The 21358-nt window shown below is 36.9% G+C and overlaps 1 protein-coding gene across 1 annotated transcript in view; it reads right to left on the bottom strand.

Moving 5' to 3' along the window:
- Positions 1 to 14167, bottom strand: part of SBI1 (Leucine carboxyl methyltransferase) — a 35834-nt gene extending 21667 nt beyond the window's left edge. Inside the window, 8 exon segments of the mRNA XM_022297500.2 lie at positions 9276 to 9323; positions 9474 to 9594; positions 10507 to 10609; positions 12346 to 12427; positions 12665 to 12712; positions 13220 to 13356; positions 13450 to 13538; positions 13965 to 14167. Of these exon segments, the coding sequence (XP_022153192.2) occupies positions 9276 to 9323; positions 9474 to 9594; positions 10507 to 10609; positions 12346 to 12427; positions 12665 to 12712; positions 13220 to 13356; positions 13450 to 13538; positions 13965 to 14137 (801 nt within the window). The 5' untranslated portion in view covers positions 14138 to 14167.
- Between the last annotated feature and the right edge of the window lie 7191 nt (positions 14168 to 21358).

Here is a 21358-nt window from a genome sequence, read left to right on the forward strand (position 1 = left end):
ATTAACTCTGCCATGTATCCGTCGTCTGGTCCAGAGACTTGTTTGACCACAATTCTTTAACAGCTCTCCAGCTTCATGTTTCTTATTTTAAGATGCAGCTTTTTGTTATGAAGAATACGTAGAAGAGATCAAGGTTGCCTTTGAGAAGTCTTTTTCTTCGGATCCTTCGTCGATGTAGGGTATGAAGCTAATTGGTGATCCAAACTTTGTAGTTGCTGTCCTTGGATTTCTCTGGCGGTGGTTCTAGGTTTTTTTGTTCTTTTTCTTTCAATTGCTTGTATTGCTCCTTATTGAGCTTGTCTTTTGATCATTCTGTTTCTCTTTTTCTTTCGCCCCTTTTGAGTTTGTATCTTGAACAGTTTCCTTTTCATTGATGAAAAGTTGTAACTTTATCTTGTTTCAAAAAAAAAAATGCTCCCCAATTCGTACCAGCGTCATTATGAGAATCGATTACAACTGTGGAGTACGTTTGGGATTTAATTAGGTTTAATACTTCTTTATGGGGATCAGTCACTAAGATTTGATTAGGCTTTTTTAGGATCCGTTCAAAAACAGCTCTGCAAAAGGAAACCCCTAAAGAAACGGGCTCCAATCCAAAAGAATAAGACCTAACTGATCATTACAAAATGTCTTAGTGACCGATCCCCATAAAGAAGTATTAAACCTAATTAAATCCCAAACACCTAATTAAATCCCAAACGTACTCCACAAATTTCTCCACCCCCTAAACACCCTATTATTCCTTTCCAGCCATATACCCCATAAAGTAGCCAGAAAACAAGCTTGCCACAGAAACCGCCCTTTGTCACGAAAAGACTTCCTCTATCATCGCCCTACAATCTCTGGGGCTGACCCAAGCAATCCCAAAACAACTAAAGAAGCGATGTCATAACTCCTGCGCAAACTAACAGGTCCACAACAAATGCTCAAGATTTTTCGAGGCATTCCTACACAACACACACCACTGCGGGCCAAACAAAAAGAGGATTTCTTCTAAATAGTAAATACGATCCATTGTATTGACTCTACCAAGCAAGACTTGCCACCCAAAGAACTTGATCTTCTTTGGTATTTTAATCTTCCAAAGAGAAGAGAACCAAATGGTCACTGGGGGCCAAGAAGAAGAATCATAAGAAGAAGAAGAAGAGGACTACGACGACGGGGAGTTCAGGACCTGAAAAAGGAGCTACAAGAGAAACCTTTCGAGGGGTTGGAGGACCACACCCTCACATCCTCCCTCGCAAAGGAGAAGGAAACCCCAGACAGCAGATCAAGAAGCGCGGAAATACCCAAATCATTATTAATGAAAAGGGAATAATCATTTATGAATAAACCTTCACTCTGTTCATTATTCAGGGGCTATCATCTTTATCATCTTCAAAAAGTACATTTAATGATAATGAAGATGAGAATCCATCCTTCCTATGTTCCATAATCTCATAATATGACTCATCCATCGAGACCTTTTCAGAAAAGGCTTCCTCTTTTTCCTTTGTTAATTTCCTCGATCATGGTTGATTTGTGCACGGATGGCTCTATATTTGACACAAATACTTTCTTAATGCCTTCGTCTACTACTATGCCATCACCATCTGAGATTAGAAGACAATCAGTCTTCAATGTCTGTTCAACTTCAGCTTTCACCCTCTCTTTCTCTTATTTGGTGATGTATTGAGCTGTCTTTTGAAAAATATCCATTCGAAAAGCCTTTTTGAAGGGTTTGTGGTTGGCCGGCATTCTGTTCATATCTCTCATCTTCAATATGCAGATGATACGCTTACATTTTTGCAAGGATTATTACTTCATGATGAACTCTTTAATTAAAACCATTGAAGTTTCAAATGGTTTTCCAGCTTGAAAGTTAATTGGGAGAAATCTTCAGTTTGTGGTATTAACTTGGCAAAGTGGATCAGTAATCTACATGCCTTAATTGCAAGGTGGATACTTTACCCTTTCCTATCTTGACTTACCGTTCGGTGTAAATCCAAAATCCCTAGGATCTTGGCAACCAGTTCAAGAGAGAATTTTGAAGAAGTTAGACAGATGTAGGTGTTCCCAACTTTCTCGTGGTGGTAGGCTTACTCTTTGCAATGTGGTTCTAGCCAATATTCCAATCTACTACATTTCTTTATTCCAAATGCCTTCATTAGTTCGAAAGCAAATTGAAAAGAGTATGAGAATCTTCTTCTGGAAAGGTAATTCAACTGGTAAATTAAAACGTTTAGTTCATTGGAACATCTCTTCACTTCATTTGAAGCAAGGGGGTTTGGGTATTGGTAATCTCAAACAAACAAATAAAGCCCTCTTAGCTAAATGGGGTTGAAGATTCACCCAAGAACCTTCTTCCCTCTGGCGGTTGGTCGTAGACAGTATCTATGGGTCAAATCCGCATAATTGGCACTCTTAGGAGAGGAAAAATGGTTGTTCTAGATGTCCCTGGGTTAATATTTTCATTTTCAAGCATTGGAGTAGTGTTCAGCACCATTCCTCCTTCATTGTGGGAAATGGCAGCGGAATATTCTTTTGGCAAGACGTTTTGTTGGGTACTTCCAGCTTCCAGGATAGGTTTCCACTTTTCCACTTTAGCATGCCAAACAACGAAATCATGCTTTCCATTTCTCGCAAGGTTGTTTGATTAATACATTTTTGTATGATAAAGCCCTCTTGAAATTTGAATATGGGAAAAGTTTAAGAAATCTTGGAAAACGGAGACAGTATGGTCCTTTTCATTTGAGAAGGAGAGCATGATTCCGTTGTTCTAAAGATCCAATACCCAATCCGCCAAAAGAGAGGGGAAGAGGGGTCCATTCACATTTCACAAGGTGGCTGCACGGGTGAGAATCCTCTCCTTCCCAAAAGAAATCTTGAACTAGGTGATCCATGTCTTTTGTAATTCCCGCAAGGGCTTTTAACAAAGAAAAATAGTACAGAGGTAGACTATTGAGGACCGATTGGGCCAAAGTTAACCGTCCCCCTTTGGAAAGGAAGAGGCCTTTCCACTTAGACAGCTTGGCTCGGAATTTGTCCACCATAGGTTCCCATAAGCCAAAGGTTTTTGGATTACCCCCTAAAGGAAAACCGAGATAGGACATCGGGAGTGATTCAATCTTGCACCCTAAAAGCATTGCACAGTCTTGCATGACCTCCTCACTAATATTGATTCCCACCAGAGAAGTTTTGTTAATGTTGAGAGACAAACTTGAGGCAAAGATAAACATGGAAATGACCTCCCAACATTGTAATAGGGACCCTTGGCTGAAAATGATTGTGTCACCCGCATGTTGAAGGAGGTTTAAAGGGACCCTTTTACTTCCCATCAAGAAGTCGTTTAGGATACATTTCTCATGACAGAAGTGCACTAGACAACTTAAGGCATCACCTATAATAGTGAAAAGAAAGGGGGACAGAGGACAGTCTTGTCTTAGTCCTCGAGTTGCAAAGATCTTCCCTCGAGGTCCTCCATTGATTAACACAGAAAAATTCATTGACTTTAGCCATCCGTGTATCCAGGCTCTCCATCTTTTTCCAAAGCCTTTTCTGTCCAAGACTGCATCCAGAAAGCTCTAGTCCACCTGATCATAAGCTTTCTCATAGTCAAGCTTCAACAAAAAGCCTTTCCTCTTGTTCGCTTTCGAATCACCCACGGCTTCTGAAGCGATTAGGATAGCATCAAGGATGTTTCCTAGTAACAACTTCTGGTTCACTCTTTTCCTGAACAATATCAACATAGGAGTTACAAGGTAGGCCTTTTCTTTATCTATAGGCATTTCGCCCATATTCTTTTCCAACCTCTTTGGTAAATCCCAGCAGGAATAAATCACATTCTTTCTACCACCCGTATAAGACCAAACAACACATTCCACACTCCATCCATAATGGGTTCGTATTTCTGAATGCAACAAGTATCATTCTGATCCGTATCTAATCTCAACTAAAGAAGAAATTGCAACATCTTAACCATGGCATTTTCGAACCATTTAAATTGAGATAAATGTAAAGGAAGCAAAAGACTTTTTTCTGCCTCTTCAATAAAAAATTGGTCTTCAAACCAAACCCAAAATATTTGATTCCAACACAACAGCTGCACGATTCCATGATTCCAAATGAAACAAACACTGGAATAACTTAAGAAAATACCGACTAGAACTTGGAACTTGGCTTGCATTGAACTTGAATTAAAGAACCTGAAAAAGCTTCATAATCTGAACGAGGAACAAAGACTCTAGGAAGAGAGAAGATCGCACATCTGGAAGACCCCTTCTTGTTCTTGGTAATTCTCGAGAGTTGTGCCCTACTATTGTATCTTTGGCCTCCTTACTACAACTACATCCTTATCTCCTTCATTTGAATAAGGGAGAAAATCCGAGGAATATTACTCTTCTATTACAAGAAACACAAATCTAAGATCAGCTAATTACAAATTAACTAAATAGCGTACTAATATTATTTTCATTAAAAAAATAATAAATTTAAATGGTAGACTTACCCTCATTCAAGCCACTTTATCCAACCTTCCTACCTACTTCTTGTCCTTATTCACCATCCCAACCAAAGTATCAAACGAGGGAGACCAAAATCTTGTTAGATGGGAACAAGTCCAGAAACCTGTGGAAGAAAGGGGGGCTAGGTCTCTTTCTGTATCAAGGATAAAAACAGGGCTCTACTTGCCAAATGGAATTGGAGATTCCTCACCGAAGAAAGCGCACTTTGGTGGAGAGTGGTTGTGGCCAAATATGCCATCACAGACCACCAAACCCACCTCCCCTGCTGGACCTCTACTTCTTCTAAAGGGCTTTGGAGAGACGTTGACAAACACAAGTCCCTGATTTTTGACAGAATTGCTTATAAGGTTGGTTCAGGATCCATTGCTAAATTTTGGAAAGATGTTTGGCTCGCTAATGAACCCCTCCGTAACTCTTTCCTTCTCCTTCTTACTTTGCACAACAAAAAATGGGGGGTTGTTCGTGATCTTTGGTCTCCCATTGATAGCTCATGGGACATAAACTTTCGAACAAATCTCAAGGAGGCAGAGATTGTGGAGCTGGCTTCTCTCTTGCACAAGCTCCTCATCTCACCTCTCAACCAATAGGGATGCTGTCATTTTGGAGTTCGGAATCATACGGTCATTTCAGCACCTCCTCCTCCCTCCTAAAACACCTACACCGATCAGATACAACAGTGGCATCCTTCTCTGTTTACAGCACTATCTGGAAGGATCACTACCCAAAGAAGATTAAGTTCTTTCTTTGGGAAACCAGCCTCCATGCTATCAACACACAAGACAAACTACAGAGAAGATTGCCCCATTTGTACATCTCCCCACACTGGTGTATCTTATGCAAGCAACATGGAGAATCCATTGGGCACATCTTTGTCTCTTGTAAACTGGCCTCTGAATTATGGAACAAACTCCTAATCAACTTCGGATGGTCGGTAGCTCTTCCATAGGATATCACCCAATTATTAGCTTATACTGGTCAACCTTTCAAAAAGGAAAAGTTGTCTTTGGCTCCATTTTGTCCGGGCTTTACTATGGACTGTTTGGCTAGAATGGAATCATCGAATTTTCCAAGGAAGGGAGCGCACAACGCATCATCTTTTTTATTCTATAGTTGGTTTGGTTGTTTCTGGGTGTAAATGCTCACCTCTCTTCAATCACTATAACTTTGTCTCTCTCTTATCTAATTAGAGAGCTTTCTTGTAGCCCTCGTATGGGTCTCTCCCCCTTTTTGTACTCATATTTCATATTATCAATGAAATAGTTTCTTTTAAAAAAAAAAATTATTTAATATTAATAAATAATAAAGAATTAAAATAAAATTACATCAACTAAAACATATTACTATAATTTTTATTAGAACCATCAATAATCTAAAATATTATTAATTTTTTTGTTATAATAATAAATAATAAGTAATTCTGTTTTAAGAATTTTACTGATATTAATTAATAAAAACAAAGTAAGATTAAATAATTGATAAATTAAATAAAGATTGTAATATTTTATAATAAAATTATGTCAACCAGTAAAAGTTGTATAACAGAAATTAAATAGAAACTGGCCTCCTCTCTCTCTGGTTTTCATATTTCAGCTGGTGGTGGTTTATTTCCTCCAAGATTTTCAATACATTCTTCAAAAGTGTCTGGTTTTTTATTGGTTCTCTCTAGAGTATGTTTTTGGTTCCATTTCTAGGGAAGTATTTATTTCATCCATCAAGCTTTCTTCAAGCCATAGGCTGCGTTCGTAGACTCTTCTTTTGACGTTCTTATGGTTCTCCAAGCTTTGTAGCATGGAGTTTGCAGTGTTCTTCAGCATTGCCCCTTGGATTATTGCTTTCTATATTTACTGTGTTTGTATTGCTCTTGTTGAGCTTTTTCTACAATATTTTTGTTCTTTCTCTTCATCTTTCACCCCTTTAGGGGTTTGTATCTTGAACCTCTTTCCTTTTCATATATCAATGAAAAGTTGTTTCTTGTTTAAAAAGCTAATAAAAGTTGTATAATTTTTTATTAGAAGAAAAATTATTAATAGTATAAATAAACAAAGAGAAAAATAAAAAATTAATTAAAAAGATATGAGTATCATAAATAGATTAGAAATGGTAAAAGTTGTAAAGTAATTATTGAAAAGGTGTTGAGCCAATAAGAAATGGGAATGAGATTAATGAGATTGTAGGAGAAGAATGAGATTACTCCTTTTTAGGTAGAGTGATTCCCAAGTTTTAGGTGGCCCTACCCATTGAATTCATTCCTACACTTTAGTAAACACCATTAGAATGAAACTTTCATTCTCATCAATCTCATCTCTTGAAGTAAACAGGGTCTAACATCGCATGCAAACTCAACCCCCTCCTCCAAGTGAGAACCCCCTACCCCTGACCCTAAACCCCCTTCCTTTTAACATATGAGCTATCGAAGAAGCTAACAGAATAGAGGATTTCAATAGGGCTACACAAGGTTGAGGGCCAGAATAACATTGTGGTAGAACAAAGCCAAATTCTAATTAACCACCCTCAAGCCATCTCGCTCATTTGCCTTTACACAATCGAAGAAGTTTCCTCTTCATCCCCTTGAAGGGCTCCAATGCAATGACACTAAATTAGGTCTACTATAGCCTCTTCGATCCATTGAAGTTGATTCCAAAGAATAAAAAGCTCAAAGCTTCAATTTTTCCTTTTTCCTTCTAACATAAATCCACCCTCAGACAATGTAAATAGCTTTTCACCTTTTCTCCACATAACAACTGCTTGAAACCATGATTAACGATGGCTGAAACACTCGGCTAAGAGAACCTAAAACTTTAACAAGAATCCTGCAAAAACTAGCATAAAGATAAGAACCTAGAAAGAGAAGAGTAGGGAGGAGAGAGCATTTTGTCCTATCCGATTACCTAGTATATTTTTTTCGATAGGAAACAATTTCATACCTATCCAATAAAGTTTCAAAAAGCTTCTCCAATTGGATATAAGAGAATATGTGCTATAGTTGTTAAAAGGATTGACATTTTTACACCATGAGAGTGCCAAAAATGAACTAGATTCTATCACATGTTGAGGAGAGTTTTCTTTGTCGTTGAAGGTTCAAGAATTTCTCACTTTCCCACTCATAAAATATTGATTCATATCATTTCTTACTCTACCATGAAAATAGATTAGCTCCAACTAAAACATAACATCCTAGGCAATGTTTTAAAAGGCTTTTGAGGCTTACGCCTTGAGGCCCGCCTCGAGGCAAGGCTCTAACTTTTAGCCTCGAGTCTTACGCCTTCTTTGGACTATAAGAGGCTTACGCCTCTTTGAAAACGCACAGAGGCTAAAAGTATACGCCTCGTGTAATGATTACAAAAATACTATAAAATTTTCTGCTTTTTTTGTATGGAATGCTAAGTAGGAGTTGTAACAGTTCAATCTATTACTACTTTTACTACCTAAACTTTAAAAATATTGAAGACAACAATTTATAGAATAAGTAAGTTCTATCGGTAATAATAGTAGTGATGTTAAAGATGTTTTTTTAGAATTTTTTTTGAGTGACAAGTAACAGGTGGATATTTTGATAATTTTTATATAACTATTATGTTTGGTAATACTTAACCACACAAATTTAGGATTTGTTTAATTCTTTTAATTAAAATTGAGGCTTACGCCTCGCCTTTTCAAGAGAAAAGGCCTCGAGGCTGCCTTTAGCCTTTTAAAACATTGATCCTAGGTTGATCTTTTATGTTCAAATCCCACTAGTTGTATATGTTGATAATACTTCATTAATGGAAATGATACATCAAGTATTCTATCACTTCGAACCTTATTTCATACAAAAGATTCGGGATGTTGACATAGAATTGTATGTAGAACAGATCTTGTTCAAGTAAGGATGTTGACATAGAATTGTATGATAAGAAGCAAGATGTGAGAGTCCTGTTAGGGTTAGTTAAGGAATGATATTAGTATATGGGTTTGGGGTAATACAGTAATTAGTTAGGGATAAGTTGGTTATAAATAAAGGTGGTAAGGGAAAAGGAAGTTATCTTTGGGAATAGTATTTTGTAGAGGAACTTGATAGAGTTCTTGGGAGAGAGATTGCCCTCTCGAAAGGGACGTTGTAGTTTCCCTTTGGATTTGCAATATAGTGTTCTTGTTAGGTTCTTGTATTTGGGATCCTAACACAAGAAGGGAATTCTTACTCTCTGTGTGCTTGACTTGTTATTTGAAATGGGAAAGTTACGGGCTATAGTATCCTTGATGAAGTGGTAAAAGGTAAAAGAAAGTTATTGTGCAAAGATGGTTCTTAAACTTAACAAATGTGGTGACATAACGCATATGTAAATTATTTAAAGATTTAATATTAAGCTTGTCATTAGGATCTCTTCCGGTAAATTGAATTTGGTTTCTTGAAAGACCATTGTCATGGAGAGGTACAATTCTCAAGCTTCCTAGCTGCTGGGTTTCTTCTTCCTATATCTATGTACCCTCTTTATAAATCTCACTTCTCTTTTGTACGCTCCTCAAACTGTCAGAATAAACTTCCAGCCCATTATCCAAACCCTAACTTATTACTAACCTTTCAGCACTTATTCATATGTCATACAAACTGGTCGCCTAGCAAATCTAAACAAACTGTAAAATTAATAGTAAGTTTAAGTTATACAACAGAAGTATGGTAACATCAAAGACAGTTGGGAATGTATATTTGCTAAAGAAAGGGAAGAATAGACTATGAAAATATTTATAATTCATGGACTGAACGGACAGGGAAACGAAGTTGGTTTGAAGAAGTACCTCCAAATTTCTAATCATTTGTTGGCCAAAGGCATCATCTGGATGAATCTGTTAAAAGATTGCAGTCGCAAGTTAACAAACCATTAAAAACAAAGCCATGTACCAGTGAGATACCAAGAATACAAATGAATTTAAAGGAAAGAAGTTCCACAGTAAATACAAGCATAAGAAACTTGTATGAGTTCAGATAAGTAAAACCTGCTCATATAAGAAAAATATTGCTGTTGAAAATGCTTTCGATGCCCAACCAACTATACCACGACTTGAATTTGGATCCAAGTATATCAAAACGCATTCTGCAATTATAAATGTCGGCAAACTGATAGCAATATCAGGATAAAAGATATTATTAATTTCCATGTGAAAGCTCTCCAATTAGAACAAATCAAGCTAGGGGAGTTCGTATTCCTTTTTAAGTTTTTGTTTTTTCCTATTCCTTTTCACTCTTTCAAGAGTTTGTATCCTTGGACATTATTGCTCCTTTTCATTATTTCAATGAGAAGTTTGTTTAAAAAAAATTAATTTCCATGTGAAGCCATGAAGTAAGGAAAATGTCGGATTTGTCTAATGTTCAATCCCACTCTTATAGTTCTCCAAAAGGCCTTTTTTTTTTACTATTTTGTGGGGTATTTGGCTTGAGAGGACCAATAGAACTTTTACGGAGTTGAGAGATATTGGGAGAATATTATGGAGATGATTAGATTTAATGCATTTTTGTGGGTATCTGGGGTCGGTCACAAAGGTTTTTTTTTAATTATCAGTTAGATGTGAATTGGGGTCCCTTCTTATAGCTGGTCCTCATTTTTTTTCTTGTGTGCCCATTGCATATTCTTTCATTTTATCTCAATGAAAGCTTGGTTTTTCAAAAAAAATCATCAAAAGGTCAACTTACCCATCCAAATATCCCCCCCCCCCAACACACAAGAGCCCAGGCTCAGAGACACCATAACTTAAAAGATCGTAAGACTAACGAATTCAGAGATGAGTCAACATATCACAAGAACATTAAGCGAAAAATTTTCATGAATGAAATACAACAGTGCTAGGACAAAAATGAAGATTTGAAAATCACCTTAATGACCCAAAAATAGCGGAGGGTTAAACTATAATACTTCATAATAGGACTAAAAATGATATGTAATAATTTGAAATAATCTAGCAAATATTTAAGGATGTTTAAAGCACTCCAAAAACTAGACCACAAGGAAGAAAACCTTTTGCACTTCCATACCTGGGATCCATACCAGCAATAGCCAATACATCATTTAATTTATCAATATCACGCAGGTCAACAGGGAGTAGCTTGTAATGATCACTATGGACTTCTCCTTTTTCTGCAAAACAATGATAGATATGACAATTGAACGTACATGAATACATTTTGAGAAGCAGGAAAATGGCCAAAACACCATGTAGAATGTGTTTGCTACTGTTTTCAATCAAACAAAAATGTAATCGCAGACTAGACAACAAGGATCCAAATATCAATGGCTGGTACTTTTCTTTTTAACTAGGTGGGCCTCGAATCATCCCATCCATGGAGATTGTGTCACGTTTGATCGACCTGGTGGGCTAGGTATAGAGAATTCGAAACTTCATAATAAGACCCTAGTTGCAAAATAGTCATGGCAACTCCATTAGGAAACTGATGTTTTGCAGCATAGGATTATTGATGGCAACTAGCAAGTACAATTTTTTCCTCCCAAGTGGATCAAGTTGTGGTGTCAAAGACACTTGGAAACCTGGGGGAGTCCATAGTTTCGAGTTACACAATGTCCTTTAGTTTATTAAGCTATTGGAGATGGATCAATGATCCACTTTTAAGAGAAGTGTTTGGAGGGGGATAGCTTCTTTAGCCTTCTTTTCTCATCTTTACCATATACAAATTCGACTTTGGAAGCCCCTTGGGCTTTGTCTAACCGGGAGTCTTCTATCATTGCTTTCTTTAATGGCCGATTGTTACATTCACATTCAAACTTCTATGTGGCTAAAAAAATTACAAAATAAAAAATGAATTTTGTCAGTCAACTATATTGTTGCCATTTTTTGGGAGTCAATTGGAACTTACTGAAATAATTTTCAAAGATTAGATACTTCTATAGCAAAGTTTCTGAGACCTTGCTATTTTTGAGGATTTTTCTTGGGTTGCTATCTTTAAACATTTTTTTTAGTCACTCTAGCTTATGACTAGTTACTCTAGCTTTATGAAGGTTTCTATGTCTCCAATCAAAATATGAAACAAGAAATATTATAGCTAATTGGAATGCCTTTTGGTAACAAAATGGCCTTTGGTGTTTTGGCCCTTGATGACTAGAATTATAAGACCTTTTTTCTGATCATTCCTTTAAAAGAAACCAAAAATCCTCTATTTTTAATATTGTTTCAATTAGTTGGTTATTTTTAATGAATTCAACAGTAATTAAAAATTTATAGATTATACTCAGATAATTAACATGAAATCTAAAACTGAGAAATACCTAGGTCAAAACACTTATGTTGAGGCAGCAATTTATCCTAGGGCTATCAACGTGATAGGTTGACTTGAGAACAGGTAATGGGGCTCCCTAACATGAGATACGGCAGGAATCAAATAAAATTTGGTAAGCGGTAACACGAATGTAACAAAACCCAATTACATTGCTTGATCAATCATGGATTCTTTTAAAGAAAGTTTAATTAATTTACTGCTATTCTAAACTGGAAAATAAAATACCATGTAACAAGTTTCAAACATCCAAAAAGTGTTCCTAATTGTGACTGAGACAAAATTCAGGAATTTCAGGCAATCAGGTTCGTTCAACAGACAATCTAGCAGAAGAGGGAAGATCAATATTATTAATTTATTAAGATGGAACTTTAATGTAGCCTCCTTTCGAGTGTAACAGAGAAGCTTCATCATATTCATGTTCTGTATCATATGAAAAAAAATAGTATTATATGTTAACACTGAAGCAGTCCAGGAAAAACTTGAAACTAACCATAAATGTCCCAATGACATGGAGAAAAGAATACGGATATATAACAGAATTGAGAATTGACCACCATCTAGTGATAGCACCAGACCACTTACCTTGGGATATAGATACTGTTCCACTGATTTTTTCTCTCAGCTGACTACAGGCTTCAATTATTGCAGCTTTCTTACTAGTCACCTGGAGAAAAATTTAAACAAATTAAAAACCGCGTAACCCTAAATTCTAGTGAGACCTGAAAACATACATAAAGAATGGTGAAGATTCTGCTACAAGGACAACCACTAGGTCAATATATTGGCAGTCGATATAATTTCCTTCCCATTCTATTAATATTTTGGCAAATGTAGATATTGCTGCAAAAGTAAGTGAAGAACTGTTGAAAAAGCAGAGGTAAGTAAGCTTTCAGAATCTCACCTCCTTAAAATCCAACTCTACATATAAATGTGGTGCATTACCCTCGTTCTGTGAAAGCATAATATAAAAGCATCAACTCAAAATGGGATGTTAATTGAAGCAAATTAGTAAAGTAGGCAAAGAAAGTCACAAAGAGACCACTTAACATGATTACAATAAACATAGATATAAAAAGATCAGTCTTCAACTCCAAACCTAAGAACTAGTAGGCATATGGTGGGAAAACAAGATATGAATATAATCCCCAAGGAGCAAAACAAGATATGAATATAATCCCCAAGGAGCAGCCCAGTTGGCAAGGGCTTGGGGTCTCTTGGTTATACTGGCTTAGGGGTCTTAAGTTTGAACCTTTTGGTAAGCTAATACCAAACACCCTTGATGTCTCCCAAGTCAAGACTTTGGGGTGGGTGCAGATGCCCAAGGGTACGGGGGAACAAAGCTCTGATTCTCAGTTATTAAAATAAAATCTATATATATATGCATGCATAGAGAGAAAGATCGATAATGGGTCTACGTTAAAGATGTTACAGCCCGTGTCCTAATTAAGTAGCTTGCCTGCAATTGGAAGTACATTGTGTCAAATCCAGCTCCAAGTGACAATATCTGCTTTTTCGTACGCTCCTCTGGATTACTTCCAACATTGAGGAATTGAAAGAGGAGCTTCCTCAAAGCAGCCCAACGGGCAAAATAACCTTAATAGCAACAACGTAGGGAGAATTACTACAAATCGAACAAACAAAAGTTCTAAACTAATGTCAAATCTAAGAGAAGCAACAAGATTGTACCTCGGTTAATAATTGGAGATCTCTTGACAGGTTTTCTTACGAAAAAGTGTATGTAATCGTCTTTCATGTATCCCCTTCTAACGCATGACCTATTTACCACAGAGGGGAAGCTAGTATTACATCCAAATGCAAAAATGTAAGAACCCTGGTTCATCTTACAACTCTGCTAAAGGATAGACCAGATTAACGGTTCAGAAGTAAATGATGGATCAACATCATCCAAACTCCAAAGCATCGTGAAAGTTATTTTGCAAGCGTAGAACTAAAATTAATTCTTGCATGATATCATCCCATTATGGCAAAGTGAAAATTTATTGCATCTAAGGTTAAGACGTCAACGAAATCCAAACTAAATAATCAAATCTCGTCGAGTAACAGAACAACCAGGGCAACGCAATCAATATCAAAAAATAATCAAATAATGAAAACCTAGAGCACCTGGACGGGCATTTTGAAGCATGGGAATTTGCAAATAACGCGTAAAGAAAGTGACAGAAAGATGGGGGTTTGCTCACAATTTACTGGCGGAAGCATCGTCGTTGGTGGCCTGCACTGCTGCTCTGTTGCTCTGTGAATCGGGAGCGGCCATCGCCATTTTCAAATTGCCAGAGAGCTTCGCCGCTAACGAAATAGAGACGAGTAAATTGGGGTGGGTACAAGTTAAAGTAGCCAACTCTTCATAAATCATCCATGATAAAGGAATGGAAACTTGAAGCCAAAGTTTTAAAGCTGTGACGCTATCAATTTTATGAAAAATGTTGGATGAAAATATCAAGATCTAAAATAAAATAAATCATAAAAGATAATTAAATTATCAACTAAGTACTTCTAAATAAGTTTAAAAAATTTATTCTTAGTATTATTTAAACGTTAGTGATATTTTGTTGATATATATATATATATATATATATATATATATATATATATATATATATATATATATATATATATTACATTTGTCAACTTTTTTGCGATTCTATAGAAATATTGATCAATTTTTATGTCGATATCAAACTTATTGGAATATTGAAATGTCGACATGTTGAGGAAAATTCACTATGCTACTTGTCACTTTTTTTTTAGTTTAAATATGATAAAATCGAATAGAATATGTTGTTGTCGAATTATGATCACTTGAGTAGATAGTTAGAGACTGAGTTAGTGCAAGTGGGACCTGCAAAAGAAAATTAGATACTTTGATGCTCAAGTTAGTCTCAATTCGATCTATTAGTCTGAAGACAAATAATCACAGTCGTATACCTATGTATGGAGTTTATCTCTATATTCATGAGCGCTTGGGAGTTGGTTCCATGCATAATGCACTTTGCATGTCGCGTGATTTCCAGCATTATTTGTGTGTGAGGGTGAGTGGGGGGTTGCAAGGTGCTTGTTTTACCTCAATCTCTTACCTTCACTTATGTCGGACATGATAAGAGAGCTATAGTCACTATTACTATAGCAAGGTATAATACCTTGATAAGCATGCAACATTTCGTCTCTTGCTACATGGCACGTCATTTTACCCCACTTTACATTAGTCCCACTTTGGAAAGTTAGGGAACTGAATAGTGCAACTTTTCAAAGAATAGGTTAAACTTGGGATGTGAAATGACATGTCGTCATGAGTATGTAACGGGTATAGTGTATGACCTAGTTTATTGTATTTCCCTTTGCTTTATGATTATGTACAAGTGAGAGTTTGTTGGGCCCTAAACTCGTAGTTTGTAATTAATGTAAAAACAAATTTATATTCAATAAAGGTTTATTCAATCAATTTGTTATTAAATTTATAGCAATGCATTGACTAAATCCAATAAACTAAACATCCAAGGTTATTGTCATGTAACCGGGACAGTATATATACTGGGTATATATTTGATATACTCTCGATATACAAATGGATAATATCCCGGGAATAACCTAAACGGTCTATAGTATATGGATAAGGTTGGGTACCTTATCCTGGCAACACTATGGATACGACCCACTTTGTAAACGTTACAGACGACCCGATCCAGGTCGTTCGTGTGGAGATATGGGAGTGGGGGTATCTTATACAATGAGTTTGTATAAGACCGGACCACGAAATAATTAATTTTTAGCTGTAACACCGTTAACTAATAGATTAATATTTTAATAGGATGACCAGGTAACTCGATCTCAATCCTGTGTGAGTTATGGACTCCTGCCTGTTAGGGCTCGTCCTTTGATTTGTATGGGTGAAAGTGGCCCGAGTCGCCAACTCAATATGCCTACTATTTTGGGGACGAGACCGAGTGGGGAGCTGGGAACATAACTACACAAGATGAAATTCACTCCTTCCTGACTTTAGGGTAAGTAAATGAGTGTTCTCTTAAGTGCTGACTCCGGGATTTGAACAAGGGGCTCCACCCTCTCACTGGCCCGAGAGAGACTTCCAGTTATTGGTTGGACCATAACCGGGATGTTCACTAGAGGATCAACGATACTTAAGGTACAAGATGTAACACAGGGGCAAAACGGTAATTTGACCCGATTGTGGTTATGAACACTCGTGAAAGATTAACTTACCGTTAATTGTCAAAATCTGTGGACGCAAAATATTATACTGTGAGAAGAGTGCAGCTGTGGGTCTTTAGTGGAGTGACCGACAATTAACGAATGTTGATTAATTTGGTTAATGATTTTAATAAATTAATCTCGTATCGTTGGAGCTTCTGATCTGTAGGTTCATTAGGTCCCCTAGCTAGCTCGTAAATGATAGTTAAGAATATTTAGTCTTGAAAATAATTTGAATTGTTCAAATTGGTTAAAGAGAATTAAGATTAATTGTATGAGATGCAATTAATGTAATTTATGTTCATACATTATAATATAAAGTTAATTTTGAATTGGATTCAAAATTATGAGAGAGACGAATATTAGAATTTGATTCTAATATAGTTGATCAATATAAGTTTAATTTAATTAAGTTAATGGAATATGTTAATTTGATTTAATTTAATTTAATTAATATTTCTTTTTGTAATTAATTAAATTAGATTTAATTAAAAATGTTTTAATTAAATTACATAAAAAAAAGAAAGTGAGGTTCTTCCTCCCTTTGCCTTCTTCCTGATGTTCGGTTTAATGAGTTTCAGAACTTCTTGCAGTAAAACCGCTCTCTCGATCTCTCAATTTCCCTCTAAATTATAAGACGGCTCCCACAAACCGAGTTTTTAACTTCCTGAAGATAACAAGGAAGACTTTGTGGTGGTGTTGATGTCTACATTGAAGAGGTGTCTTCAAAGGTACATATCACTAACTTTTTTTTAGTCATGCTTATGTCTTTTCTTTGTTGTAATTCTAAAACATGTTCGAAGCACACGCGTTCGCGCGCTTCCGCTGCGGATTCGATCCCTTCAATTGGTAGCAGAGTCAGGTTCTACTTTCGATATTGTTTTAAATAACAAGGAAAAGAATGATGAGTGTTTCTATACTTTTGATGTATGTGGTTTGCAAATAGATGATTTCAGTTTTTAGCATTAGATTTACAGTCTTTTTTCCGTTGATTCGATCAATGTAAAAGTTCGTTGTATTGGGCGTTCAATCATGTAAAACGATATTGTAAGTTCGTGTCGTTCGTGGCAAAGAGTTGATGTGAAAGAGTACCAGAGAAGTGAAGAAAAATCAGAGGAACCAGGCGGACAGTGCCTCGACACTAGGGGCGGCACCTAAGCACTGCCATAGCTGTAGAAATCTGAGAGCTCGGGCCTGCAGTAGTGGGGGCAGCGCCTCACTGGGTCCAGGAGCCTAGGCGTTGGGCTCGGGCACCGGGGTTTTAAATTTTTTTATAGGAATAAGAGTTATAGGAAGCCAAAAACCTATCTGTTTTGCTATTTAATTATTATGCATTTTGAATGTATACTTAATTAGTTGTATATGTTGCATAAAGTATTCCATATAGTTTAAAATCCCACCATAGGTTAAACATGTTCATGCATCATATTAGATAATAGTTATAATGTATGATAATATGATTTATTTTCATGATTGAATAATTTAAGTGTTGTATTAATTAGATGAAAATAAAGTTGTATTGAGCGTGCATTACTTTAGTAAATATAAATTTTATATTTATGCATGTCATTGATGCATGATTATAGTTTCAATTTCTTTAAATTTATAAGTGTTATAAGTTTGGTGAATAAAAATTAAAGTCTATAACCAGAATGACATGTAAACCCTAGGTCTTCAATAATTTTAAAGGGGTTTGAAATTGATTATATCCTAGGTTATATACTTTTTATTTTGGTTTTAAATAGGTTTAAAACGACGAAATAAAAGGTTAATATAAAATATTGCCTATAAGAGAACCATGTCTAAGGAAGATTCTGTCTAGGTTGAGGTACTTAAGCTGACCGTAAGGGAACACCTCTATTTGGGAATCGACTTGGGGGTTGAATTAGTCAATATTTTATAGCATGCAATAATGTGGTTAATTACTTAAAGTGTTGAATGAACTAAAACATTAAGTGTTAAACAAATCCAATATAAAAGTTATATTGGGCAAACTAATAAACTTAGATAATTTCATTTAGTCGGATTTTACTTAAGTAATAACCCTAAGTTGTAAAATACTAAGTGGGAGGATTACGTGTATATATAAAATATACCAAGTATATGAGATATATGTGCTATATATATATATATATATATATATATACATTCTTTCCCTCACATTCTCCGTATAAGTTCACACCGTGAATTTAATGCTCGACCTCGTGTCGCCCTAGGTGCGGCCTCCCTACGGAAGGTGTTTACATGGTTCAATACCAACGTCAATGGAGAAAGTATTTATAGTGAGTGGGAGAAGGACGTGTGACAACACATCTTGCAGTCTCCTCCATTGGTTTGCAACGTGAGGTTTCATACACGACCTGCGTGTCGTCCTAGAGCGACCACCCCTACGGAGTGTTTGTTGTATAGAATCAAAATCAGGGCGAACTCTAGAAATGGATAAGGTCTCTTAGGCTTTGCACCAATATTTGTCCTTCCCTACGACAGGCTTATTGAGGCGGACCTCTTAGGTCTGAAAATGGCGGGTCACACTTACGAGAAGTTGTTAAGTTTGTTAGTAACTCCTTGACCAAACAAACGATGACTAACTGTTATAGGAATAAGAGTTATTCTTGTGTAATATTTAGTTGAGAATGTCTCAATTCAATGAAGGAGTAGCTGACTGCCCCACAGTAGCTGTTGCTCTAAATCACTGAAGCATCGTCGCAAAAATAATCTTGATTGATAGGGTGCATTATTACTTTTTGCCAAAACTGATTGGGTTTTTAATGGGTAGTGCAAGTATCTAATATAAATTTGTCTGTATTTCAGCATATCTAAAAGTATTGCCCTGCTTGCCGCCAAAAAACTTAACGGCGGAAATTACACACAATGGAAAACGACCCTTAACATGATACTCGTGGTAGATGATCTTAGATTCGTTTTAACTGAGGAGTGTCCTCAGGCTCCCACGCCTAATGCAGCCCAAGCCAGTCGAGATGCCTATGACAGATGGATCAAGGCCAATGATAAGGCCAAGGTCTACATCTTGGCAAGCATATCTGATGTGTGACCAAGAAGTATGAGAGCATGGTCACCGCAAGGGAGATCATTGACTCATTGCAGGACATGTTTGGACAATTGTCCATTCAAGCCCGATATGATGCCCTAAAGTTCATTTACAATTCCCGCATGAAAGAGGGAACATCAGTGTGAGAACATGTTCTCAATTTGATGGTCCACTTTAATGTGGCTGAAGTGGACGGCGCTGTCATAGACGAGGGAAGCCAGGTCAGTTTTATCTTGGAATCTCTTCTGAAGAGTTTCCTACAGTTTCGCAGCAATGCTGTGATGAACAAGATAGAGTACAACCTTACCACGCTCTTAAATGAGCTACATATTTTTCAGTCTCTTATGAAAAATAAGGGACAGGAAGGGGAGGCAAACGTTGTCACCTCAAAATGGTTCTATCGAGGTTCGACCTCAGGAACCAAATCTGCAATTTCTTCTTCTAGAAGTAAGACTTTCAAGAAGAAGAATAACAATGGTAAGGGGGTGAAAGCTGACCCTACTGCTACTGCTGCTACCAAGAAAGACAAGGCCAAAGTTGCAAACAGAGGAAAATGTTTCCACTGCAACGTGGATGGGCATTGGAAAAGAAACTGCCAGAAATACTTGGTTGAAAAGAAGAAAGCCAAAGAAGGTAAATATGATTTACTTGTTCTTGAAACTTGCTTAGTGGATAATGATGATTCTGCCTGGATACTGGATTCAGGAGCCACTAACCATGTTTGTTCTTCTTTTCAGGGAATTAGTTTCTAGAAGCAGCTTGATGTTGGGGAGATGACTCTCAAAGTTGGAACGGGAGATGTCGTCTCAGTAGTCGCAGTGGGAGACCTAAAGTTGTTTTTTAGACAAGAATACTTATATATTATTAGATAATGTGTATGTAGTTCCTAAAAAAAAAGAGGAACTTAATTTCAATTTCTTGTCTACTGGAACAATGTTATGCTATTTCATTTTCATTAAATGAAGTGTTCATTTCACGACATTTTGTTAACATTTGTTCTGCAAAACTCGAGTACAACTTATATGTGTTAAGACCAACCATAACTACAACAATTTTAAATACAGAGTTGTTTAAAAATGCTAAAACTCAACTCAAAAGGCAAATAACTTCTCCAAAAGAAAATATCTATCTTTGACACTTAAGATTAGGTCACATAAATCTTAATAGAATTGAGAGATTGGTTAAGAATGACTTCTAAGTGAGTTAGAAGATGACTCCTTACCTCTATGTGAATCTTGTCTTGAAGGCAAGATGACTAAAAGACCTTTTACTAGAAAAGGTTACAGAGCCAAAGAACCCTTGGAGCTGGTACATTCAGACCTTTGTGGTCCGATGAATGTTAAAGCCAGGGGAGGGTATGAGTTTTTCATCTCTTTCATAGATGATTATTCAAGGTATGGATATCTCTACCTAATGCAACATAAGTCTGAAGCCCTTGAAAAGTTTAAGGAGTACAAAAATGAAGTTGAGAATCAATTAGGTAAGATGATGACGCGACAACCCAAGCGTATTGAGCCACTCGAGCCACTTGAATCCAATTGTAGAGATGGTTCAACCCGAAAGGCCAGGGTTAGAGGGATTACCTTTGCAGTCGTTACCTTGAGCAGACAAATTACTCACAATGCTCGAGGCCGGAAACACTCCACGAGTTTGATGACCAATCAAACAAGCATGCTCCGAAGGGTTCAAATACGAAAGCCTAAGTTCAATCATACAAAGGGATTCGAAAATTGAAGGGGGGTTTGCACACGGCAATGAGAGAAACACTCAATTCTATTCAAAAGACAATTCCAAGATGTTCAACAATGGAGGTGTACAAGCCTATTTATAGGCTAAGACCCTTGGCCTTTTAAGGAAAAAACAAAATTAAAAGAAAATAAAAAATGATAAATTCCTAAAAAGTCTAAAACTTGCCTAAAGATGAAATTTAAAATTGTTAAATAAAAAGAAATAAAACAAAATCCCATCAAATAATCCAAAATAAAAAGGAAATCTTTTCCTTAAAAGAATGGAGTGGGTGGCAAGACAAGTTGGGGGCACCTATTGGGGGGGGGGGGTGGCAACATCCATGGTGGAGGTGCCCATGGGGGCTACAGTGTGCGCGCAAGGAAGTTAGCATTGGTGGGCGCGCACATGGGCGGCGGTGTGGACACTGATGGGCGTGTAGGGGCGTGAGGCGCGTGGACATGTAGGGCGGCCCGCATGGGCGTGCGGGTGACACGACATGGGCAAGCGGTAGGGGCGTACGGTGTGGGCGAACAGGAGCCGAGGGATAGACATCTGGCGGGCGCGCGTGCTGGCCGAGGCGCTGGCCTCTTGCGA

This window comes from Momordica charantia, assembly GCF_013281855.1.
Source record: "Momordica charantia cultivar OHB3-1 chromosome 7 unlocalized genomic scaffold, Mcharantia_2.0 BLBB01000007.1, whole genome shotgun sequence".
Taxonomy (NCBI): Eukaryota; Viridiplantae; Streptophyta; class Magnoliopsida; order Cucurbitales; family Cucurbitaceae; genus Momordica; species Momordica charantia.